This window comes from Dasypus novemcinctus, chromosome 17, assembly GCF_030445035.2.
Source record: "Dasypus novemcinctus isolate mDasNov1 chromosome 17, mDasNov1.1.hap2, whole genome shotgun sequence".
In the NCBI taxonomy this organism is placed as follows: domain Eukaryota; kingdom Metazoa; phylum Chordata; class Mammalia; order Cingulata; family Dasypodidae; genus Dasypus; species Dasypus novemcinctus.
In genome coordinates, this window is record NC_080689.1 from 57,820,767 (window position 1) to 57,847,390 (window position 26,624).

A 26,624-nucleotide genomic window follows, 5' to 3' on the forward strand; every position below is an offset into this window, starting at 1 on the left:
CAAAAGTTTATATTCAATTTTTTGTATATAAAAGTTGGGGGTCCAGTTTCCATACTTACGGTTATTTTCCATGTTTCTCTTTCTGTGTCCATTGTCTCTTTTTTAGGCAAAATGGGAGAAAGTACCTTTTAACCAATTAATTGACTACTTTGCATTTTTCTTTGATTCCTAGAGAAATGAAAAGTATATTATAGCTTTTTCCTTTTTATGTATAAATAATTATGGAACTTGTAAGTACTAGATATATTAGACTTTTAAGTCTAAATTTATGATTAAATTGTTTTATATTAAGTTTTTAATCAGTTCATGCTCAGTTGTATTTTTGTTATAATTTTGAATTCTGACATTGTGTTCTTTTTTAAAATTTATTAGATACACACAAATCCATGTTTTTATCAGTCTTTTGAGAAGAGCCAGCTCTTACCATTGAAGACAAATCAGTGGCACTGGTTGAATCCTGGAGATAGTTTTTCTTTGTTAGTTGACAAATATACCTTCTGTGTTTTTTCTACACAATCTGAAACAGAAATGGAATGTACTTTAAGGTAAGATCACTTGATGAAATAAGAATAAGAACGATATTTGTAATCTATTTCCTTAGCCATTCATATATGTGTTAAGATGTCGGAGTGAGACGATTGGGATGTGGCGACCAGCGATTGCAGGCAAGGATTTATTGGGACGCTCTCCCAATGGAGGGTGTCTGCAGAATAAACTTCAGCCCACCCCTGGCAGAGGCAGTCATGAATTTATACAGTATATCTATAGGCGGGAATGTACTTAGTTAGTGGGAATGGGTTGGGGCTTGGGTAAGACCCAAGGGCCTATAGGGATGGCTAGGGAATGGTGGGCTAGGGGTAGTGAATTCTAGGGATGGGGGAAGGGGTAGTGGGGTCATGTGTCCTCTTTGTCTATTATGAAGAAATGAACTGTATCTGGACACATAGGCTCTAGATAGGGGTCTGTTCTATGTCATGGGATGTGACTCCTGAGTAAACGGCTGGTCGTGCTTCCACAATGGGGCAGGTTAATAATAAACTTGTAACTTATGCAAGTCGTGGCTGTTATTCCGATCCGGAACTAGGGATGGGGCCTAGTCCTGTCAATATGCTTCAACCAAAACCATTTTGGGATTAAACTATATTGGAGATATAGCAGCTATTAATTATCTCTGTGTGTCTATGTTTGCATATGTGTGTGTTTCTAGAAAACATTGAACTTTAGAAACTTATTACGCTTGACTAGTGATTGCTCCATATGTGATATCTTTTACCATTGTATTCAGAATGTATTTCTTATCTAATAGTTAACAGGATAGTTAATTTGAAATTGACTATATTTTCCTAATTATTTCTAGCTTCTTTAATTTTATTGTTATTAACCTCTGACAATCTATGAATATGTAACTCTTCTTTCTCATAAAAATGACAAAAAATATAGGAGAGGGAAACTGAGGAAATGAGGTATTAGAATAAATATACTGATACCTAGTGTAAAATATTCATATACTAGTTTTGCTGAGCCAATTGTTAGAAGATTTTTTGGCTTTGTTTCAGCTTTTAAATTATAGAACACATAAACTGGACCTAGAAGTAGATGGGCAAAATTATACAGAGTTCTCTCTAATTGTGATTGTTTTAAATTAGAATTCAGTAACAATAAGATATCTAGAAAAATTTCCAAATGTTTCAAAATTAAACTATACAATTCTAAATAACCCATAGGCCAAAGAAGAAATCACAAGAGCTATTAGAAAACATTTTGAACAGAATAATACTAAAAACACCAACATATTAAAATTTGTGAGATACAGCTATAGTATTCCTTAGAAGGAAATTTATATTTAAATACGTATGTTAGAAAAGAAGAGGAATAATAAAAATAAGTGTGCCAATATCTGTCCAAGTCCCTGCTTTCATTTATGTTTGGATACCTAGAGGTGGGATTGTCAGGTCATATGGTAATTCTCTATAGCTTTATGAAGAACCACCAAACTACTAGTACCTTCCATAGCAGCTGCCCATGTAAAATTTCCACCAACAATAAATGAGTATTCTTATTTCTCCATATCCATTCCAACTCTTGTTATTTTCTTTTTTTCAATAGTAGCCATTCTAGTAGATGTGAAATAGTATCTCATTGTAGTTTTCATTTATTTTTCCCTAATGACTAATGTTGTTAGAGCATCTTTTCATCTGTTTATTGGCCATTTGTATAACTTTGGAGAAATGTCTGTGTAAGTCTTTTGTACATGTCTTAACTTAATAGTGTTTGTCTTTTTTTGTTGAGTTGTAGGATTTCTTTATATATCCTGGCAATTAAACCCTTATCAGATATGTGGTTTCTAAATATTTTCTCACATTCTGTAGGTTGCCTTTTTACTTTCATACTGAAGTTCTTTAATGCACAAAAGGTTTTTAAAAATTTAATTAAGTCCTATTTATTTGTTTTTTTCTTTTGTTGTTTGTGCTCTGTGCAGTAGGAAACTATTGCATAGTATAGTTCCTAAAGATGTTTCCCTGTGTTTTCTTCTAGGAGTGTTATATAGTTTTGGTTCTTATCTTAGGCTTTTTATCTATTTTGAGTTAATATTTGTATATGATATGAGGGAAGGGTTCACTTTCTTTTTTTTTTTTTTTTTTTTTTTGCCTATGGCGGGGATTCTTAACTAGGAGTCCATGGATTTCAGGACATCCAAAAGCTTGAACTGAAAATTGAAAAAAAAAAACATTCTTGTGGGGACAAGTTGGTGTGGGAGTGATATATTTATTAAATAATACACAGTATATAGTGTGGACTTAGTAAGGGGTCTGTGGTTTTCACCTGACTGGCAAAGGGGTCTGTGAAACAAAAATAGTTAAGAATTCCTGGCCTATGGAAATCCTGTATTCCCAGCACCATTTGTTGAGGTGATAATCTTTCCCCATGGAACCGTCTTGGCCCCTTTGTCAAAATCAAATGACCATAGACAGTGAGGGGGTTTATTTCTAAACTCTTAATTTGATTCTATTAGTCTATATGTCTGTCCTTGTGCCACTGCCACACTGTTTTGATTATTGTAGCTTTGTGATAAGTTTTAAAATTGGGAAATGTGGTCTTCCAACTTTGTTCTTTCTTAAAGCAGTTTTGGCTATTTGGTACCCCTTACCTTTCCATATAAATTTGATGATTGTCTTTTCCATTTCTGCAAAGAAGGCTTTTGGAAGTTTTGTTGGATTGCATAGAATTTGTAAATTGCTTTGGGTAGAATTGCCACCTTAATGCTATTAAGTCATCCAATCCATAAACACAGAATATCCTTCATTTATTTAGGTCTTTTATTATTTTTAACAGTTTTTTTGTAGTCTTCTGTGTGAAAGTCCTTTACATTCTTGGTTAAATTTATTCCAAGATATTTGGTTCTTTTAGTTGCTGTTATAAATGGAATCTTTTTCATTACTAGCATATGGAAACATACTGATATTTGTCTGTTGATCTTGTATTCCACCACTTTGCTGAATTCGTTTCTTAGCTCTAGTAGCTATATTGTGGATTTTTCAGGATTTTCTACGTATAGGATCATGTCATCTGCAAATAGAGAGAGTTTTACTTCCTCTTTTCCAATTTGGATGCCTTTTATTTCTTTTTCTTGCCTAATTGCTCTAGCCAGAACTTCCAGTACAATGTTTAATAATTGTGGTGACAGTGGGCATCCTGTCTTTTTCCTTATCTTAAATGGAAAGCTTTCAGTCTTTCACCATTGAATATAATGTTTAGCTGTAGATTTTCATATATGCCGTTTATCATGTTGAGGGAGTTTCCTTCTATTTTTCTTTTTATGTGTTTTTATTAAGAAGTGGTGCTGGGTTTGTGAGATGCTTTTTCCCCTTGCTCTAGTAATGTGATATATTATCTTAATTGATTTTCTTTTGTTCAACTACCCTTGCATACCTGTGATAAATTCTGCTTGATTATGGTGTATAATTCTTTGACTATGCTGTTGAAGTCGATTTGCTAATACCTGGGAGTGCCTTATGCTGCTATCTTGGTCTTCAGAAGTCTAGTGCATTCCTTTTCATTGCTGAGTAGTATTTCATCTACATTTTCCAATTTCTAAAAGATCAATTTGTTGAATTAACTCTATTAATTTTCATTCATGAGGAATAATAATCCAGAGACTTCGGATGATTTTACTGTACTTTGCATATGATCTTGGCTATTTCTATACCAGAACAGTTAGCTTGCAGTTGGACCACAAGTTTGCAGAGATTTCACAAGTGTTTCTTCTGGTCAAGACCCCAATAGCAGCTATGTGGGAGCCTTCCTAAACTCAGAATTTTATTTTATTTTTTCTCCAAGAGCCTAACTGTTAGCTTAGTAGATACTCTTGCAGCTTACATTTTCCCTTTGGATGCTACTTGGTGATCCTAATTTCTGTGTACTGTCTTGACAGATACTGAGTAAGTAAGTGACTCTTAAGCCTTTGAGAAAGATAACTGCTACCCATTTCATAAAAAGATGGTAATTTCTAGTCTCAAGATTTGAAAAGATTAATGTAGTCTATGATGATACGGTAGACAAATTGAAGAGCATTTTCTAGTCTATTACTACATATAAATATATATATATACACTATACAGTATACTATGACATGGTGTTTTGTTAAATCTGAGAAAAGGAGCATACCTCATCAGTCAAATATATACAGGAGAATCATGACATGGTAGGCAGCAGAAGTGTTTAAATGATTAATAAATTAATTTCCTTTATTTTATAGAAACAGTCAAATGCTTGATGAAGATGATACATTGAATGAAACCACAAAACCCCTATTGATTAATTTGCCTGATGGAACAACTTGTGCCCCACAGCTAGAAGGAGACACAAAGATATCCAAGACCCAGACTACCACTACTTATAGTGTGGTGAGAAATACATTTTCACATACTCCTCAAGTTTTTTGAGGAGAGAAAAAACAACAAATGAGGCAATATCATGACAATATTGCTAACATCAACCCGTACTATTTTAAAATTAAACTGTAGAAAATATTGCACTAGTCCTGCACTTCAACTAATAAGGATAATGAAATTCTTTCTATGAGAAATTTGACCAACTTAATCCACAGTTGTAGATGGATTGAATATTTTTAATGGTAGTTTCCTGCAATGTAATAATTTTAAAAGTTCATTAAGGATATGTGATTATTTTTAGTAACTACTATATTAGTATTTTTTTAGTCTTTTCCAGATGAATGTAGACACTTAAGTAAGCAGCAGCCAAACTTTGCCCAAAGGAAAAGAATCCTTCCAGCTTGGATGTTAGCAGAAAATACAAATGATCAAAACCTTTCTGCACCAGTCATTAGTGGCAGTAAGTATTTGTTTATGTTCATTTTAATACTAAGAATTTCAAAGAAATAGGAAGCAAAATTTGAAAGTTTTTTTGAATGAACAGAGAATGAATAGTGATTAGGTATAATGTGTTGAATTCAAGGATTTTAGAGTTGTCCAAGAAAAATATTTGATCACTCATTATAACCAACTTTGACTTGACAGATGTCCCATAGAAAATATGAAGCCCCCTTCCTGGGCACTTCCGTTGAAAATACAAATGAGAGTAATTTGGCATTGGTGTGGACAGGAGTATTATATAGTACCCAGTATACTTTAAGTACTAAATATTCAAAATAGGTTAGAAGAGTCTTTGGATTCAGGCATATCTTTTTCTTATAAACTCAAACTTTGGTAGTATACTTGTAAGAGGAAGGTTAGTGTACTATAATTCCTTGAAAGACAGAAAGATTAGAAGTATAGCACAGTTTAATATGTGAATCTATCTAACTAAAACATGAAATAACTAGGCTTTTTCTGCTAGTGTAGTTTTTAAAAATCATCATTTAAAAATGATCCCAGGATTTTTGAAAATTAATTTGTAATATGCAGGTTAGGCTCATTTAGATGTAGGTCACTTATGCCTTTTACAGCTCTGCTCTTATACTGTGGTCACTGATATTAATTTCGATTATCTGAAACCAACTTGATATTTTGAAACCTTCTGAGTCAGAAGGAACAAGACAACTTCAAGTTCTGTTAAATGACATATGCAAGATCGCATAATTAAAACCTTGCCATGTCTGACTGTAAAAAAAAAACCCAAAACCCATGCTGTCAAACATATCACTATACAGCCACCTAAATTTATTCTTTCTAGACCCTGGGTTATTTGTTGTTTGTTTTTGTTTTTCTCCTTTTTAAAATCTATCCTGGGTCTTCTCTCAGTTAATTATTGGTCTAGTCTTATATGTATGTGAATGTTTGCCATGATCAGACTATCTTTTCTGTCTTTCAGCCAGTATAGTTTTAAAATTTATTTTATTTTCTGGCTAAACTTTGCATGTTATCCTAAGTTCCTTCAGCCTGGGCTGAATTTTTTCCTATTTACCTTAGTGATTAGGAGATGGGTCTATTTTGGCAAAGGCTTTCAGAACCTCTGCTTCTCTTGGCTTCTAGTTTACTCTGTTCCCTTAGCCTTCTGGGCCCCAGGCCAAGTCATAACTCCTGGTTATGACAATCTTGACTATTTGAGAAAAGGAGATGGAATCACATTATTCTATAGTGTTCTTATTCCCCAATCCTCTAGCCCTAAAACATGGTGTCTTAAAAAGTGGCATATGCTGATGAAAATTGAAGTAGTCCTCAAGCCTTTTTGTTGGTATTTAATTTTGTACTGTGAAGATTTTCAATATGGCATCTTATTGCAGATTATAAATATTGAGTTGAAACATTATTTTAATTGGGATACAGTTCAAAATTATTTCAAGCACTATTTATTCTATATATTTACTTTGTTTCCAGCAATTTTGCTGAATTATCTAATTCTAGTCGTTTTTTACCCTTTTGGATTTTTTAGCTTTACAAATATATTGTATACAGAATGATAATTTTGTTCTTTTGATTTATTTGCTGATTTATTTTTACTTGTCTTATTCATGATGTAGATCCTCTAAATTTTAAATGATAACAGATAAAATTGACATCTTTGTCTTGTTCCAAATTTTAATAGGCATTCTGTTAGTATTTCAGCATTTAATATGATTTTTACTTGTTCTGGTAATACTCATATTTAGGATGTTTTCTTCTATTGTTACTCTGACTTTTTTTTCAGAAATAATTGTTGAATGCTTTAAAACTTATTTTGGTATAGAATTACTCATGTATTTTCATGTATTAAGGTGATTAATGACACTGGTAGGTTTCCTAATATTGAACCATACTTATGGTCCCAGATTAAGTATGACTTTATCACGATAGCTTATTATTTTTGTACCGTTAGTTTATATATACTAATATTTTGTTTAGGACAATTGTATATATGTATTTATAAATATAGTTAGTATTTTTCTCCGTTTGTGCAATCTATATCAGATTTTAGCAGATTTTAGACTCTGTCAGCTTTACATAAAACAAATTGGGGAAAACGGACTTTGGCCCAGTGGTTAGGGCGTCCGTCTACCACATGGGAGGTCCGTGGTTCAAGCCCCGGGCCTCCTTGACCCGTGTGGAGCTGGCCCATGCGCAGTGCTGACGCGCGCAAGGAGTGCCGTGCCACACAGGGGTGTCCCCCGCGTAGGGGAGCCCCACGCGCAAGGAGTGCACCCATAAGGAGAGCCGCCCAGCGCCAAGGAGGGAGCAGCCTGCCAAGGAATGGCACCGCCCATACTTCCCGTGCCGCTGACGACAACAGAAGCGGACAAAGAAACAAGACGCAGCAAAAAGACACAGAAAACAGACAACCGGGGGAGGGGAATTAAATAAATAAATAAATAAATTTTTTTTAAAAATTGGGAAGTTTTCCATATATGCTCAGGAACAGTTGAAATGTTTATTTATAGAATTCTCTTATGTAACAATCTGGGTTTAATGCCTACTGTCAGTAGTTGCTAGTTCTGTCTAGAAATAATGTTAAACAAGTAAAAAAAAAAAAAGCACCCAGAAACAGGTCAAAATTCATACACTTAATATATCAAAAATTATCAGTTCAAATGTATAGAGAAAGGATACATTATTCAATAAATGATGTTTGAAGAACTAGCCATTTAAAAGAAAAATGTTAAAGGACTACATCATGCCATATTCAGAAATAAATCCCCTTTGAATTAATAATCATTAATGTAAAAGTTAAAACTATGAAGAAAATATGGGGAAAATATTTTTATTACTTCTGGGAGCCTTTTTCTTAAGATGATAGTGAGCCCAGAAACTATAGGGAAAAATCAATAGATTTTTCTAGGTAAAACTGAAAAAATTATATGTGAAAGACACTATAAAAAAAGTCAGAGGCAAATATCACACTGGTAAACAATAGATTTAAAGATAGTATCTGCCACATTTACAAGAGATAGAAAGTTGTGAAAAAGTGTTTACAAAGTAACAATAAAAAGGTAAAAACTTAGTACAAATTTTGGGCATTGTAGGTTACTGACTATGATGAATTCAAGACAAGTAACCAATAAATAGATGACCATATTAACAGACAAAAAAATATGATTAATACAAGCAGGTAACATTTTTTTGTTCATAAAGCTCATCAAATTTTAAGGAATTAATAGCATCCAGTGCTGGCAGAAATGAATATTTTTGAATTTTATTGCTGGAAGTATAAATTAATATAACATTTTTAAGTCATTTGCAGTATCTCTTAAGTTTTTAAATATTCAACACACTTTGATCAAGAAATTCCAATTCAATTTGTACCACAGAAATAATAGCATTTCTGCTTTTAGCTGTGTGTGTGTTAATATATATATACTTATAGATATGTTTGCTTAAACTTAGGAAAAATTTGAGAAGGATGTACATCAAATTGTTAATATAGCTGTTAGAAGTTGTTCCTCTGGAAGGTAAGATTGGGTGGATATATATTTAAGTGACATATGCATATAGTTGAGCTATCATATAGTATTAGTGTATCAGCTCATATAAGTGCAATTCCTTTTATATTTCCTTCATTTATCTCTATCTATTCTGGATTTAGAGAAATATTTAGTATATAACATATAAAGATTGTTGGGAGCCAAGTAATCTTTATTTTGTATACTTTTTTGTGAATAACTCTGTGTGTGTGTGTGTGTATATGTGTGTAGAACATTTTAAAAACAATGTCAAAATTTCTTCTTTTTACTTACTTCCTAAGTAAAAAGAAATTAGCTCTGGTTCTTAGAGGAATATGTAGTAGAGAATTTAGTATTTTGAAGAACTGAATATTTTCAAATATATAAATTTTTAACTTTAGTGTCCTATATACATATGTGACACTTAAAGCTTGGAATGTTGTAAATTACCATTTGGGCAGAAGCCATGTCTTATTCAATTTACAGTCAATAGTTTTTTTTGCATGGTAAGCAATACCATTGCTTCATTTTCCCCCTTAGTTGAGAATTTATAACTGTATTGTAGTATTTCATCATTTGCTGCAACCAAGTGTACAGTCCTATTGAGTCCTATTTCTGACAGTTTCTAAAATGAAATACTTTCTAATTTAGATTCATGATGAATATTTAAATATTTTAGGAAAAGCTTAGTTACTGAAATAATTTATTCATAAATTTCCATTGATAAATACATTATTTTTGTTATGGCTCAATTGATTTTCCTGTTTGATAATATGAACAGTATTCTATTAATATATCTTTTTTGAACTTAAAGGAGTATTATCTCAGATTGCTTAAAAATCCCTTAGAATAGGGTGAGCAAACAACAGCCTATAGGCCAAATGCAGTCCACTGCCTGTTTTTGCAAATAAAGTTTTACTGAAGCACAGCTCTCCTCATTCATTTATGTATTGTCTGTGACTGCTTTCATGCTGCAAAGGCAGTTAGGTAGTTAGGACTTATGCTTTATTTCCCACAAAGGTTAAAATATTTGCTCTTGGGCCTTTTACAGAGAAAGATTGTTAGTCCCTATTTTAGAACATTGGAATTATAACTACAGATTGCCTTACATATATGTCTAAGCTCTCAAGGGAATCCTTGGACAAGTTCCATTTATGTTCATAATTCATTTATTCAGACATATGATAAGTAGCATATACCAGGTACTTCACTAGATAATTTATATCTTGCCACATTTACTTCTTCTAATAACTCTATGAGTTGTTGTTATTATTCCCATTTTCCAGATGAGGAGCCAAGGTTCAGACAGGTGACATGAAACAATTAGCAAGTAGAACACACTTGACTTGGCTGACTCTAGGCTGGAGGTTTTGGCCATTGTGGCACTTAATACTTTTGGGGATTTGGAAATAAGGGTTTTTAAGTTGGTGTTAATATAAATGGAAATTTAATTTTATTTGCTCTTTATCCTTTTGGGTTTTTTTTGTTGTTTTTTTTTTTGGTATTGTTATGGTATTGTAAGATACTGCAGATAGTTTTTCTTTTTCTTTTTGTGTGTTTTTGTGTGTTTAAGATAATGATGTAGTCCAGGGAGATGGAAAAGAAGGAATCTGCCAAGATAAAACACAAGTAAACATAACACATCAAGGAAGGAAGCGATTGATTTCATCAGGAAATTCAGAAAGTACATCTGCAGAGCAAGACCTAGGAAAAAAGTACAAAAATGCTGTTCAAGAGGAATCTGTCATTTCATCCAAGGTGTGTTTGTTTGTTTTTTTAATTAAGTATTTGCTTGTCTCTTTATCCGGAGTTCTGGATAGGGATTGATTATATGCTATAATTCAGTAAGGACAAACAAAACTGCTTTTTATTATTGAGTATATTTAAATGAAACCTAGCTCAAGTTTTTTTTCCCCTCACTGAAGCTGATCTTTAATGTGGTATTTTAAATGTAGTAAATAAAGGTATTTGATTTAGAAATTTTCAGACTGAAAAAAAAAATGGAGACCTCTTGACCGTGGTCACAATTTGATACCTCCAGTCTGATTTCAACCCTATTTCTTATTGTAAAACCTGATTTTGTCTATTCCTTTGGTCATTCCTAGACCACACGAAACTACCTCTTTCTTGCTGTGTTTGAAGAGAAGAATAAATGATGAAGTAGTTGTTAATAGATGGTACAGGATCATTTCTGGGCTAATTTCAATATTTATAGACCTCTCTTCCTCTCAGTTTTTGCTAACTCATCAGAATGGGTTTGGCTGAATAACACATTCTTTGACGTCAGGTAGTTAAAGAAAAAGAGGCTTATTTATTGGATGCATGGAAAGAGAGAAGAGAAAGAGAGAGAGAAAAGTTAGGAGTTGTCCATCTTGCCCAGTGCCGACACCACCCCTGACCCCAGGGCAGAAAGATCAGGCATTTTTCTTCTCAGGAGAGAAAGGCTTAAGATTATGCAGTTTTAATGATTCTTGTAGACCATGGCTGAGCTCTGGTGGGTCCCCATCTTTTTGGACTCAGGGAGCACTAAAGGAGTAAGATCGAACTTAGAATAGCATGCACTAGAATGATTGAAATGCCTGTTCTTATCCCAGAGATCAGATCTTTTACAGTGGTCCTCATACTTCCTTCACTTTCATCAGAGAAAAACTGGCTTCTCACTGGATCTCCTCTTCCAGGTAGAGAAGTAGGGTCTAGTTGCTATAGACTCAACTCCTTTGCTTACATGTGGAGTCAAGTTTAGCAAATGAAAATAAAACATTGTTTTCTTGTTTATAAAAATTGGCCAAAAAAAAAACTTATTTAAAATAAAATTAAACTTATATTACACTTTGGACCAGATGTGCTATACTATCTGAACCCTGAACATATTGATATGATTTTGCCATTTTTTTTCAAAAAACAAATTATAATTTTCTTCAGGTGAAAATCTGGAATACATATTTTACTATGTTTATCCCAATCAATAATGTTTGTCAGAATGTAGAGGGATAAAATAGATAGAGCCAAGATAATCGAAATATTTGTGATGTTTTGTTGACATCAAGGAAGTATCACAGCCAGGTCTCAAGAATGCCTGAGCTCTACTTGACCAATTGCTTTTCCTCCCCTTGTGGTTTCTGAGGGAGAAAGTCACCTATCATAGCACAAGAGAAACAAGGCTAAGGTGTCATAATCCTTCATACAAGGCTCTCTGTTAATGCAGAGCCAGAGCACATGACTTTTGACTAAAAACCTGGGAAGGCCTTTTGAAACCTCACCCTCCATCTTCACCCAGATTTTTATTTTAATATATATTTTCAATTAAAGAAGTAGTGAGCTTACAAAACAATCATGCATAATGTGCAGAATACCCATATGTTACCCCTCCACCAACACCTTGCATTGTTGTGGAACATTTGTTACAGATTATTAAAGAACATCATCAGACTATTACCACTGACTATGATTCATATTTTACATTCCTCCCCATCCATTTTTTTATCTTAACACTGGCAAGCAGCTAGTGCAGAAAAGATGGTTATGTGCAGAGCATATGTGAGAGAAAACAAGCAACTTGACCACCTGTCTAGTATTGCCAATTATAAGAATAGTTTGGCCAGGCCTGCAGAATAGACTTGGGTCAGTTTACTTGGAAAGAACCAATCACATTCCCCTGGAAAGGAAGAAAGGACTGGAGTAAGGATAGAGGGGGCAGAAGTCACCATCCCCCTACTGGGCCCTTTCTCTGAGATTCTGTTTGTGTTGGTCTGGGATGGGGCTTGTGCATCGGTATGATTTTAAATAAACCCTCCCCATTTTAATGTGCAGTCAAACTTGAGAGCTACCTATATAGTCTAATATTGTCTTGAGGCTCAAGGTCTTACAGATAGTGACCTTGGACCACAAAGTGACATATTCTCATTTCAGGTAGAGTGATGGTTTTTTTCCAACCACATTACACTAGACTGTCTACAAGAGGTGTGATTCTAGTAACTTCTGATTATGAAAATAATTGCTCTCAAATAGTCCATATTTTTAAACACATTTTTAAAATTAAAATTAATAGATCACCCAGAACATTACATTAAAAAAAAATAAGGGGTTTCTATATAACCCATTCTGTACCCCTTACCCCCATCATTTTTGTAAATTGTATTTTTTTGAAGGTACATATATCATAAAAAGGGTACATTAAAAAAACATAAGAGGTTCCTGTATACCTCCAGCCTCCCACACCAACAACCTCCCCTATCATTGTGGCACACCCATCATATTTTTTAAAAATCAGTTTTCTTATGCCTTTCTGCCTGCATCTCCTTCCCAGTTATGTAATATCTAATTTGGATATGAAAGTTTGAGGGTGTTTGAATTGATTAACTTTAAAGAGAAGAATGATACTTCTTTTCTTTATCTAACTAGAACTCTTGTGACAGAAGGAAGCCTAACTGAAACTACTTAAGTAAAATAGTATTGTAATGTTTATTAGCTATTGCTGAAATAAGCTGCTTCAGCTCTTAGTGGCTTAAAACCACAATGATTTAATATCTCTTATGATTCCATCGGTTGTCTGAGGTCAGTTAGGCAGTTCTTTTGCTCCAGGCAGTGTCTGCTGGGCTGTCTTCAGCCTGGGACTCAGTTGAGGCTAGAACCTCCAAGATGACTTCACTCATATGTTTGATTCACAGCAAGGGTTGATGGGAATGGCTAGGGGCTGGCTGACCTCCCCACTCTCCATTTACCCTTAAGCAACCTAGACTGAGCACTTTTTCCTGACAATTGGATCCCAAGCAGATGGAAATGGAAGCTGTCAGGTCTCCTAAGACCTAGGGCTGGAATTGGTACAATGTCATTTCTGCTCCATTCTATTAGAGTAAGTGACCTGGTATATTAGTCAGTGTTCTCCAGAAACACTTGAGAGAGTGTGTGGGATGGATTTATTGTGAGGAATTGGCTCATGCTACCATGGGAGCTGGCTGTGAGCTCTGTAATCTGAACTCTGTAGGCCACAAACCAGAAAATTCCATTAAAGGTGATTTTGAAGTTTGGGAAGTCCATATTCCTTTGGAGAAGCTAGCTGACTGAACTTGAGGCAGAAGTTCTTTTTGATTTCTGTAATCCTTAGTTCTAGCTTTTAAGACCCCCCACTGGTTTGATGAGGAGACTCTCCACATAGCTTGCTAAGGGCAATCTCCCTTGTTTATTATAGATGTAAGCAGCCATTGGTACAGTTAACTGATTATAGATGCAAATCCATCTATGAAATACCCTCACAGTAACAATCAGGCCAGTGCTTGCTTGATCAAACAATTGCATACCATATACTAGCCAAAATTGACACACGAAATTAGCCATTACACCTAGACAGCCTTGATTCAAGGGGAAGGGAAATAGACTCCACCTCTTGATGGACTTATTATTCTAGCAATGGAAGAACTTGTATAATTGATATAAGGGCAGCGGCCACCAGAGGGAAGAATAGGTGTAACATGGAGCCACTTTTGGGAGAATGGAATTGTCCTGCATAACACTGCAATGACGGATACAGGCCATTATATATTTTGTCATAGCCTACCAAATTGTATGACAGAGTTTAACTCTAATGCAAACTGTGGTCCACGGTTAGTAACAGTGCTTCAATATGTGTTCAACAATTTTAACAAATGTACCACATTAATGAAAGGTGTTGTTATTGTGGGAAAGTGTGTATGTGGGTATGGAGTATATGGGAATCTCCTATATTTTTGATATAATATACATATTCTTTAAAAATAAAAAAAGAATAACCTGCCAATTAAACTCTTAAGCACAAAGGAATCAGAAATTGATGATTTGAAAAACTCTCAGCCCATCCTGTGTCCTGAGACTAGGTCAAGAAGCAGCTCTATCAGGGACCTCCCTGAGCTTTTGGGAGGACTGAAGTGAGTCCCCAGAGGACTGAACTCCTATGAGGGTGAAACTCAACAACCCTTTGCTGAAAAGGGTGTGGCTGAACATGGATCCAGGAGGATGAGGTTTTTTTTCTGAGCAGTATTTCCACTCCATAGGAAATAGATACAATTTTAAGAGGTCATTTTTAATAGGCTACTTGGTTTGCCCTTTGTGCTAGTGGTAAGTGCAAATTTAAAAGGTTCAGCAATGCTAATGAGAATATTTACTTGGTTCATAGCATCTTTAATAGGTTAAATTGAAAAGTTTATTCAGATTACCTCAAATGAATCATATTTGTTTCCTAGTTGGCCTTTAAGAGCTTCGTGCAAAATTTTTCTGTAAGGGAGGAGCAGTTTTATCATTCAGCTATAAAAATATTACATTTAGAGGGTTGAAATGTATTGTAGTCTCTTATAAGAAAGTATATGGACAATGCATGGTAAAAGCATGACATACTGTTGAACAGTGAAATTTAAGATCCTAGAAGGTTTTTAAGGAAAGAATATTCAAATGAAAGCAAATGTTATCTTCTCTAATGTTTTCATTAGTATTTTTCTGGTAATTTTCCATTGCATGTTTGACATGATTGTAGAGGTTTGATAAAATTATAAATTCATTTTCTAACAACTGCAATTTTAAAAAGATGATCAAATTGGAAAAATAGGAGATAGTGATAATTTTTAATAACTTTAAAATGTGAGTCTTGAGGTTTTTTAAATGTAAACTTTTATTAAAATATGCATATAGCACTAATCTTGTAATTGCAAGCTTTTGAGCTTAAATTCATGTATTATTTGTAAAAATATTTCATTTATTTCTGATTTGTTTTATAGGAAGTACCACAGTCATTTTCTGCAATCACATTAAGTAACACTGATGTAAATAATTTGAAGACTAATACATCGAGAAAGGAACTGGGTAGGGTTTCAGAACACAGAATTGTTGCTAAAGTAACATCAGATAAAAAAGATGAGGCAACAAGTTGTTTGAGTGGCCAAGGCAAGTCATTAGACAATGAGTCTCAAGGTTCTCATCCTGAGTCTAATCATGATCACTCTAATGAAACTTTACATGAAAAGCCGACTGTTTCAGTTCCACAAGGTTCTGAAGAAAACAAGGTCAGGAGGACATCCTGCATGTATGGGGCAAATTGCTACAGGTAAAAATAAATTATAGGTGGAGTGTAATTCCATTATTTCAATAGCATGCAGCTATGTAGATGTATGCTATAGTGTATTAAAAGCCAATGGCTTGTAAGAGTAAAAGCTTTATCAGGCTTTTACTGGTTTGTGCTCTGTCACTATTCATTCTATCAAATCCTGCTAGAGGCTTTTAAGGAATATAATGTTTTCTATGTCGCCATGAGGTCTAATGCAAGGACCTGAATACTGGAGAGTCCAGACTTGAAAACTGAATCACTCAAAACTAAATACTTGCTTTTTCAAAGTTTTAGAGATTAGAGAGCCTTATAAGTAGTTTCTGTATAGTGTATAACTATCAAGAAAATTTTAGGTTGTGTTTAACAAACTGTGCCTAAGTTTTCCTTTATCCTTTATATATCTATATATATACATATAGTGCTTTTGAATCACCTTGGTTTCTTGTAAAACAATTGACTATGTTTTTCTTGGTTTGATTGGTCATTCCTGTACTTACTTCATTTGATTACATTGGACTATGTGCTCTAATTTCATATTTTGTGAATTCAAATTATAATCCCTTAGTTCTAGGCTTTAGTTTCATTATGTTTATAGTAGTTGCCTATTTATTACACAGCCTTATTTACAACTATCAAACCAAATATCTTACCAATATATTATAATAGAATTTGCTGGCTTCTGTGCAAATATATTTACATCACACATTCTGTTACTTTCACATTCATACTATCTCTTTTTAAAAATGAATTGTCATTTTAGTCCTTTATATAATCACTTTTTTCTATTTCAACTAATCTATGTATTTAGGTTCAATTTTTGTCTTTTTTCAATGGCCTTAAGTATACATTTACATATAAACTTGTAGAATAGAAATATATACACTTTGTATTAGTTTGGGTTTTTAAAAATCCTGTTTGGCATTCAATATTGTAATTTGTCTTTGGTAAAGGTGATGGAATGCTTTATCAAGATCATAATGAATTCATTCATATTTGATAATACATGTTAGTTTTAATCAGTCCTAGCTTATAAATAGTTATTTTAATTTTGCACGATTTTTTATATTCATAATTAATATCTGAGAAATATTTACCACCAAAGTGTTTATATTTGTAACAAAGGGGAAAATAATGTATTTTCAATTCTCATTATATATGTACATTACAAATATCATTTAAATATATTTTATCCCCAGTTTCAATGCCACTGCTTTAGTTCACTTAGTTTAATTTTTTTGTCTGATAGTTATACTGTTAACATATATCTGTTCAATTTCAAAGAAAAAGTCTTGTATATGCAATTTTACCCATATTCATATTTTACATGTGGTTTTACTATGCTATACAGTTACATATTACATTTTTTATCTTTCCTTTTAGTATTATATATGACCTTAGACTTTCCCCTTAACCTGTTTCATACCTACCTAATAGTACTGCTAATTACAGACATTATGTTGGGCTTTCACCTTTTCTATTCATTTACAAAAATTAACACACATCCTTTTTACCAATTCTGTGCAAATTAACCATCAGCTTTCCATTCTTTAAACTCATTCTATTTTCTGGCAACCCATATTCAAACTAGTAACTCTATAAAATTATACAATATATTTAGTTCATAGTAGCGCCAATCATACGTATTTGTCCTTTTGTATCTGGCTTGCTTCACTCAACAAAATGTTCTCCAGGTTCATCCATGCTTTATAACTTCATTTCTTCTTACAGTTTCATCATATTCCATCGTGTGAATATACCACAGTTCGTTTATCTGTTCATCAGTTGATGGACACCTGGGCCGTTTCCATCTTTCGGCAGTCGTACATAATGCCACTGTGAACATTGGTGTGTAGATGTCTGTTCGTGTCATTGCTCTCAATTCTTCTGGGTATATACCCAATAGCAATATTGCCAGGCCTTGTGGCAAATCTATATTCAGCTTCTTCAGGATCTGCCAAACAGTCCTCCACAGTGGCTGTACCATTCTACATTCTCACCAACTGAGAATAAGGGTCCTATCTCTCCACATCCTCTCCAGCACTTGTAGTTCTGTTTTCTTTAACAGTCACCATTCTGATAGGTGTGAAATTATATTCCATTGTAGTTTTGATTTGCATTTCTATAATCACTAGTGATGTTGACCATTTTTTCATGGTTATTTTTGGGTTTTTTTTTTTTTTGCCATTTGTATTTCTTCTTTAGAAAAATGTCTATTCAAGTCTTTTGCCCAATTTTTAATCGGGTCATTTGTCTTTTTATCATTGAGTTGTAGCATCTTTATATATCATAGATATTAAGCCCTTATTAGACATGTGATTTCCAAATATTTTCTCCCATTGAGTTGGCTGCCTTTTTATCCATTTGACAAAGTCCTGTGAGGTACAAAAGTGTTTAATTTTGAGGAGGTCCCACTTACCTATTTTTTCTTTTGTCGTGCATGCTTTGGGTGTAAGGTCAAAGAAACCATCACCTACCACAAGGTATTTAAGGTGCTTTCCTATATTTTCATTTAGTAGTTTTATGATTCTGGATTTTATATTTAGGTCTTTGGTCCATTTTGAGTTGATTGTTGTATAGGGAGTGAGATCTCTGTCTTTCATTCTTTGGATTATAGATATCCAGTTCTCCTAGCACCATTTGTTGAAAAGATTGTCTTGTCCCATCAATATGAACTTCATAGGTTTGTTAAAAACCAGTTGGCCATAGAATTGAGGGTTTCTTTCTGGACTCTTCTATTCCACTGACTATTCGGGTGTACTTTCCCTTCCAAATGAATTTGATAATTGCCTTTTCTATTTCTTTTTAAGTAGGCTGTTGGAATTTTGATTGGTATTGCACTGAATCTATGTATCAGTTAGGGTAAGACTGACATCATCACAATATTTTATCTTCCAATCCATGAACACACAATGTCTTTCCATTTGTTTAGGTCTTCAATTATTTCTTTTAGCATTATTTTATAGTTTTCTGCCTATAGGTCCTGTACTTTTGTGGTTAAATTCGTTCCTAGGTATTTGAGTCTTTTTGTTGCTATAGGAAATGGAATTTTTTCCTTGATTTCCTCCTCAGAGTGTTTAATACTCATGTACAGAAACATTGGTTTTTGCAGGTTAACCTTGTATCCTGCCAATTTGCTGAACTTGTTTAAGCCCCAGTAGCTTTGTCATAGACATTTCAGAATTTTCTAAATATAGGATCATGTCATCTGCAAATAGTGAAAATTTTACTTCCTCTTTTCCTATTTGGATGCCTTTAATTTTTTTTTCTTGTCTAATTGCTCTAGCTAGAACTTCTACTACAATGCTGAGTAACAGTGGTGACAATGGGCATCCTTGACTTGTTCCTGATCTTAGAAGAAAAGGTTTCAACTTTTCCCCATTGAGTACAGTGTTGATTGTGGGTTTTTCATATATGATTTTATCACATTGAGAAATTTTCCTTCCATTCCTGTCTTTCAAATTGTTTTTATCAAGAGAGGATGCTGGATTTTGTCAAATGCCTTCTCTGCATTGATCAAGATGATCATGTGGGTTTTTTTCCTTCAATTTGTTAATGTGGTATATTACACTGATTTTTTTTTTTTTTTTTTTATGTTGAACAAGCCTGGCATACCAGAAATAAACCCAACTTGGTTGTGATGTATAAGTCCTTTGATGTGCTTTTGGATTCTATTTGCAAGTATTTTGTTGAGAATTATTGCATCTGTGTTCATTAGAGAGATTGGTGTGAAATTTTCTTTTCTTGTAGTGTCTTTATCTGGCTTTGATATTAGGGTGATGTTGGCTTCATGAAATGTTTTGGGTTCAATTTTTTTGGAAGAGTTTAAATAGGATTTGTGTTATATCTTCTCAGAATGTTTGGTAGAATTTAATTGTGAAGTCATTTGATCCTGGGCTTTTCTTTGTTGGGAGATTCTTGATGACTGTTTCAATGTCTTTGAATGTGATTGGTTTGTTAAGTTTTTGTAGTGTCAGTATAGGAAGTTTGTGCATTTCTAGGAATTTGTCCATTTCATTTAGGCTGTCTAGTTTGTCGGCATACAGTTTCTCATAATATCCTCTTATGATTCTTTTTATTTCTGTGGGTTCAATTGTAACTTCCCCCCTTTCATTAATGATTGTATTTATTTGCATCTTCTCTCTCTTTTTCTTTGTTAGTCTAGCTAGTGGTTTGTCAATTTTATTGATCTTTTCAAGAACCAGTTTTTGGTTTTGTTGATTTTTCTCTGTGTTTTTTCTTTTTGTTCTCAATTTCATTTATTTCTACTCTAGTCTTTATTATTTCTTTCTTTCTGCTTGCTTTTGGAATAGTGTGCTGTTCTTTTTTCTAGTTTCTCCAGTTGTTCAGTTAGATCTTTGATTTTAGCTCTTCTTTTTTAATGTAGGTGTTTAGGGCTATAAATTTCCCTCTCAAGACTGCCTTTGCTGTATCCCAAAAATTTTTATTAGTTGTTTTATTATTTTCATTCATCTCAATATATTGCTAATTTCACATGCAATTTCTTCTTTGACCCACTGATGATTTAGGTGTGTTGTTTAGCCTCCCTCCGCACATTTGCGAATCTACCTCTTTCCTGTCTATTATTGATTTCCAGTTTCATTCCATTATGATCTAAGAAGATGCTTTGTATAATTTCAGTCTTTTTATATTTATTGAGAGCTGCATTGTGCCCTAACATGGTCTGTCCTGGAGAAAGAGCCATGGGCACTTGAAAAGAATGTATAATCCACTGAGTTAGGGTGCAATGTTCTGTATATGTCTGTTAGGTCTAGCTCATTTATCACATTGTTCAAGTTCTCTGTTTCTTTGTTGACCTTCTGTCTAGTTGTTCTATCTAATGATGTGAGTGGTGTGTTAAAGTCTCCATCTATTATTATAGAAATATCTATTTCTCCTTCAGTTTTACTCAAGTTTGTCTTTGGTATTCTGGGGCACCCTGGTTAGGTGCATAGATATATATGATGGTCATTTCTTCCTGCTCTTTGTCTCTTTTATTAGTATATAATGGCCTTCTGTGTATCTTACAACATTTTTACATTTAAAGTCTGTTTTTTCTGATATTAGTATAGTTATCTCTGCCCTTTCATGATTACTATTTGCATGGAGTATCTTTTTCCAACTTTTTCACTTACTGAAAAAGTATCCCTGGGTCTAAGGCAAGTTTGTATCCCTGGGTCTAAGGCAAGTCTCTTGTAAGCAGCATATGAAATGCTCATTTTTTTTAATCCATTCTGTCAGCCTATATCTTTTTTTTTTTAAGGAGGTACTGGGGATTAAACCCAGGACCTTGTACATGGGAAACAAGCACTCAACCACTGAGCTACATCCACTCCGCAGCCTATATCTTTAAATTGGGGAGTTTAATCCATTCACATTCAATGATATTACTGTAAATGCATTATTTACTTCCACCATTTTATTCTTTGGTTATTATATGTCCTATCTTTTTATTCTTTTGGTTACCCTTTTTGCTATTCTTTCTTCTATATTCTCCTCCAAGCCTCTCTCTCCTGTCTTTTTCTTTCAGGTTCTAAGGCTTTCTTTAATATTTTCTGCAAAGGTGGATTCTTTTTTTTATGTACTCTCTTAGTTTCTGTTTGTTTGTGAATGTTTTAAACTCACCTTCATATTCCAAGTATAGTTTTACTGCATAAAGAATTCTTGGCTGGCAGTTTTTCTATTTTATCATCCTAACTGTATCATACCACTATCTTCTTGCCTCCATGGTTTCTGATGAGGAATCTGCACTAAATCTTACTTGGCATCCCTTGTGTATGATGGTTTGCTTCTCCCTTGCTGCTCTCAAAATTGTCTCTTTATCTTTGACGTTTGACATTCTGATGTTTGACATTCTGTCTTGGAGTAGGTCTATTCGGATTTATTCTGATTGAAATACGTTACACTTCTTGGACACACGGGTATGTTTCTTTCATCTCAGTTGGGAAAATTTTTAACTATTATCTCCTCAAATACTGTTTCTGCCCCTTTCCCCTTCTCTTCTCCTTCTGGAACTCCTGTGGTGCATATGTTATTTTATTTCATGTTATCATTCAACTGCCAGAACCCCTGCTCTCTTTTTTTTCTGTTCTTTTCTCTCTTCAATTTTGGTGTTCTGTCTTCTCTATCACTTATTCTTTCTTTGATCATTTTGAGTCTGGTCTTGTATGCCTCTAATGTGTTTTTTATCTCACCTAACGTGTCTTTCATTACCATGAGCTCCGATATTTTTTATTCAGGTTTTCAAATGTCTTCTTGATGTCCTTTATCTTTTTGGCCATATTGTCTTTCAACTCGTTAATTTGATTTTGGAAATTTGTGCACATTTCATTGATTAGTTGTCTCAAATCCTGCATCTCTTCTGGAACTTTAATATATTCCTTTTCTTGGGCCCTTTCTTCCAATTTTCTTAGTATGGCCTGTAATTTTTTACTGCTATTTAGGCATCTGATTAGAGTGGTGAGTTTACTCAGATGCTCAATTTCTCTCTCTTTTGTAGGGTTTTAGTGGCAGGAGGCTGTGTGTTACTGCTATTCTTTGATTCTTACTTTAGCCTGTTCTCAGTCTTTAGAATTGTCCCTGTTCATCTCTGGGCCTTGGGCCAGTAATAGGTTGCAGACCTGTTTCTGAGGGCCTTGGTAGGAAAGCTGGAAAGGCTAGAAAAAGCCTCTCTTATTTATTTAGTTTTAATTTCCCCATGTACACGTCTTTGGTCCACCAGCATATGACACTCTTTTACAGCCCTCAGTTCAATGCCTGAATGGAGTGTGTTTGTCCCAACACTGACTGGACTGATGTGACAGAGGTTCCTGCATGGAGGCTAAGAGCCTGGTAATTCAAACTTAGAGCCAATTCTCCAGCCTTTGCTGGCAGCCCCCTCCCTTTAACCAGGTAGGAAGTAATTTCATTTCCCTCTGTGTCTTCAACAAGCAGTCCCAGTCAGTACAGGGGGAGATTGAGAAGATCAGATGTCTTTAGTCCTATGCTCCTAAGGCAAACAATGGCAGGGCCCCATCCAGCCTTGAAGGGCTCCTGGGACACAACAGACCAACTTTATGGGTCAAAAGCTTTGTAAGCCTTAGCCTATGTCCCTCTTTCTCCCCTTTCCTGGGGAGGTGGCTCCCAGGGGCCCCCTTTGTCTGTGCAGCCAGCTCGAGGCCTGAGAATTCAAAAGTGTCTGTAGTGTGGGAGAAGGTGCTGGAATCTGCAGCTGCAGTGTTTAACTCACAGTTTTGCCTTTGTGATTCTCTTCCTTTGCTCCTCTCTCCTCTGAGTGATGTTCAGTCTTACCCTGGTATCCTAAATCCTAGATTTTTTTCCAGGTCATTTTTGCCTCTCCTCTAGCTATTTTTCCATGAGAGAAGAAAGTCCCTTGTCTTTCTAGTCTGCCCTCTTTCCAGAAGTCCCCTCTGCTTTAGTTCAAAACATAATTTTTCTCTGGGACAAGTGAACAATATCCTAAGTTTCCAAACTTTCTCTCAAGTTCATATTTGTCATTGTTTTCTGAGGGCTCTGGTTAAGGAAAAATAAAAAGAGTCAAAATCTGACTCTGTCACTGTGTTGTAGAGAATCTTTCAGTGGTTGAAATCCAGACTTCTCAGCATGGTCTAGAAAATGCTGAATTTGCCATAATTCTTTGGGTCTGCCATGATCTTTTCTGCCCTTCTCCCTTTGTACGTAACTGTTCTCTTTTTCTTACCTCTGCCTGGCTCTAAAACCCTACTCACACTCAACTCCTCTTTGAATCCTTTTCTAACATGCTCATTCTCCCCCAGATTGCTTATTACGTATTCTATGGAAGTCTTTACCTCATATTCTTTCTCATATTGCATTTGATTTCCGATTATGTATGTACATGTTCTGTCTCTCTTAAGAGATTATTATTCCTCAAGAGTAGTCTTATTTAATCCCTTGATGTCATACTATTGCCTCCTAATTCTGTTTCTCCAACACAGATTTCTGCTCTCAATTTTAGATTCAAATATTCAACAATTCTAACAACAGACACTTCATATTCCACATGCCTGAGGCTATTGCATCTTATTTCAGTCCTTTATAAAACAAAATAACAACAAAATAGCATTTAACTTTGTAGTAACTGTTGCTTGCAAAAAAAAAAAAAATCATTTTGAGAAATTTTACGCTTAGGGACCATATAGTTTTTCTGTTTAATAGCATATGGTTTTCTTGGTTAATTATTTTAAAAAATTGAACAGAGGTGAAAATGACTCTTATTAGCACTTAAGAAATTTAAACCTTAATTATAATTTGTAGCTTTTATTTGTATAAGACTGTACATACTATTTAAGAGTTAATGGTATATAAAATAAGATTTCTATCTCTGGTAAAAGCGGAGTATCTTGTTGACAATGAAGCACCCACTGAGAATAGTAAGAAAAGCTGGATTCTTACGCTTGAAAACATCAGAGAACTGCAGAGGCAGCCAGGACTTTGAGGTTTCTTTTCCCCTTGTGGCATTTACTAGTTTTTTTAGTGCTTCAGACTGAGGGCTAAGAGGCCAAGCAGAGTTTTGGGCAATCTCATTGAGGCTTTGGCAATAAAAGTAGAGTTCAGTGTTTCCCAGTTAGGTGTAGCCCTATATGGGAGCACAGCATACAGGAGAAATAGGGAAAAACTGGAAAGGGTAAATATGAGAATATATAAAAATGAATATTGATTCTATGAAACCATTTTTCTGGCATGGAAAATATATGTGGAATTAAAATACATGAAAAAAGCACATAGTGGTTAGGGATTAAGGCAAATAAAAGTGTTTAAATTCTTTGAAATATTTGCAAAATTATGAGTAATTTATGTTAGATTCTAAAAAGTAAAAAATGCACATTCTAATTACTGGGTAACCATCAGAGAAAGAGTAATTATATAATTAGCAAGCTAATGGAAATGGGTAAATGCAATACTTTAAAAATATAATCAACCCAAGGAGGGCAAGAAAGGATAGAAAAAGTAGCATAAGAACATATGGAATAAGTGGAAATAATAAGATAGTTAGATAATACAGTTAAATCCAGCTCTGTTAATAGTCACATTATGTGTAAAGAGATAAAATGCTCCCAATTAGATAATAGTTGTTGCACTGGATGAAAATGCAAAAAATCTTAATCTGTTTGTAAGACTCACATCTTAAGTAAGGGTATATAAAGGTTGAAATTTTAAAGTTGGAGACAGGTAAACCATAAAAATTCTAACCATGGAAGAATATGCATAGGCAAGTTAATATCACACAAAGTAGAATTTAAGGCAAGAGGCATTACTGCAGATAAAGAGGGACAATTCACACTGATAAAACAGTTGTTGAAATGAAAATTCTAAAATTGTTATGCACCTAATAATGCAGCCTGAAAGCAAAAATTGACAGAACTAAATGTAGAAATAAATCCACAATTATAATAAGTTTCATCATATACTATCTGTAAGTCCTAGGCTAAGCAGATTAAAAAATCAGTAAAGTATAGATTTGTTTTTTTCTTTTAAAGATTTATTTTATTTATTTCTATCCCTTCCCCCCCCCCCCCGCCCCCCATTGTCTCCTCTCTGTGTCCATTTGCTGTGTGTTCTTCTGCATCTGCTTGAATTGCCAGGTGGCACCAGGAAACTGTCACTCTTTTTTGTTGTTGCGTCATCTTGCTGTGTCAGCTCTCCATGTATGCCGTGCCACTACTGGGTGGGCTGTGCTTGTTTTGCGCAGGATGGCTCTCCTTGTGGGGTGCACTCCTTGTGCTTGGGGCACCCCTATGTGGGGACACCCGTGCTTGGCACGGCATTCCTTGAGCATGGCAGCACTGCACATGGGCCAGCTCACCACACAGGTCAGGAGGCCCCGGGTATCAAACCCTGGACCCTCCATATGGTAGGCAGACACTCTATCAGTTGAGCCACAACCACTTTCCTAAAATGTAGATTGAATAAAACTATTGACAGACTTATTTGATGTATTTAGAACACAACATTGAACTTGAAGAAAAACATTCTCTTAGAGTACCTTTGGAACACTTCTGAAAATAAAGCATATCCTCAACCATAGAATGAATATCAACAAATTAAGGAATTGAAATCACACAAAAATCAATATTTCTGAGTGCAGTTTAAGTAAGCTAAAAAATCAATCATCAGTTAAAATGAGAAAATCCCTAAATGTTTGGAAATTAAACAATATGCTTCTAAATAATGCATGAATGAAAGAAGAAACCACAATGAAATTAGAAAATATTTTAACTAAGTTATACTGCAATGTAATATATTAAATCTTGTGTTAAGTACCTAACATTGGCTTAGAGGGAAATTTATAGTTTCAATGTATATGTGAGAAAAAAGACTGAGAATCAGTGATCTAAGCTTCCATTTTTAAGAAATTAGAAAAGGAACATCAAATTAAACTCAAAGAAAGTAGAAGGAAAAGATTTAAGGGAGTGAAGAAAGTAATGAATTAGAAAATAGGTATGCCTTAGAGAAAATCAAGAAGCCAAAGGTTGCTTCTTCAAAAAGGTTAATAATATTGATAAGCCCAAGAAAGACTGAAAAAGAAGAGAAGGAGAGAGAAAAAGGAAGGCGTGGGAGGTTTACCCATATCAGGAATGAAAATAGAAACAACATAAAAATCTCGCAAATGTTAAAAAGATAGTGAAGGAATAGAACAATAAAGCACATTAATAAAAAAAGAACAAC

The 26,624-nt window shown here is 34.3% G+C and overlaps 1 protein-coding gene across 2 annotated transcripts in view; it reads left to right on the top strand.

Moving 5' to 3' along the window:
* APLF (aprataxin and PNKP like factor) overlaps positions 1-26,624 on the top strand; it is a 135,109-nt gene that overhangs the window by 67,195 nt on the left and 41,290 nt on the right. For both annotated transcript variants that reach the window (XM_004449192.5, XM_004449194.5), the window contains exons 3-7: positions 373-545; positions 4,757-4,904; positions 5,220-5,352; positions 10,446-10,630; positions 15,616-15,941. In XM_004449192.5, the coding sequence (XP_004449249.1) occupies positions 373-545; positions 4,757-4,904; positions 5,220-5,352; positions 10,446-10,630; positions 15,616-15,941 (965 nt within the window). The remainder of the gene's footprint in view (positions 1-372; positions 546-4,756; positions 4,905-5,219; positions 5,353-10,445; positions 10,631-15,615; positions 15,942-26,624) is intronic.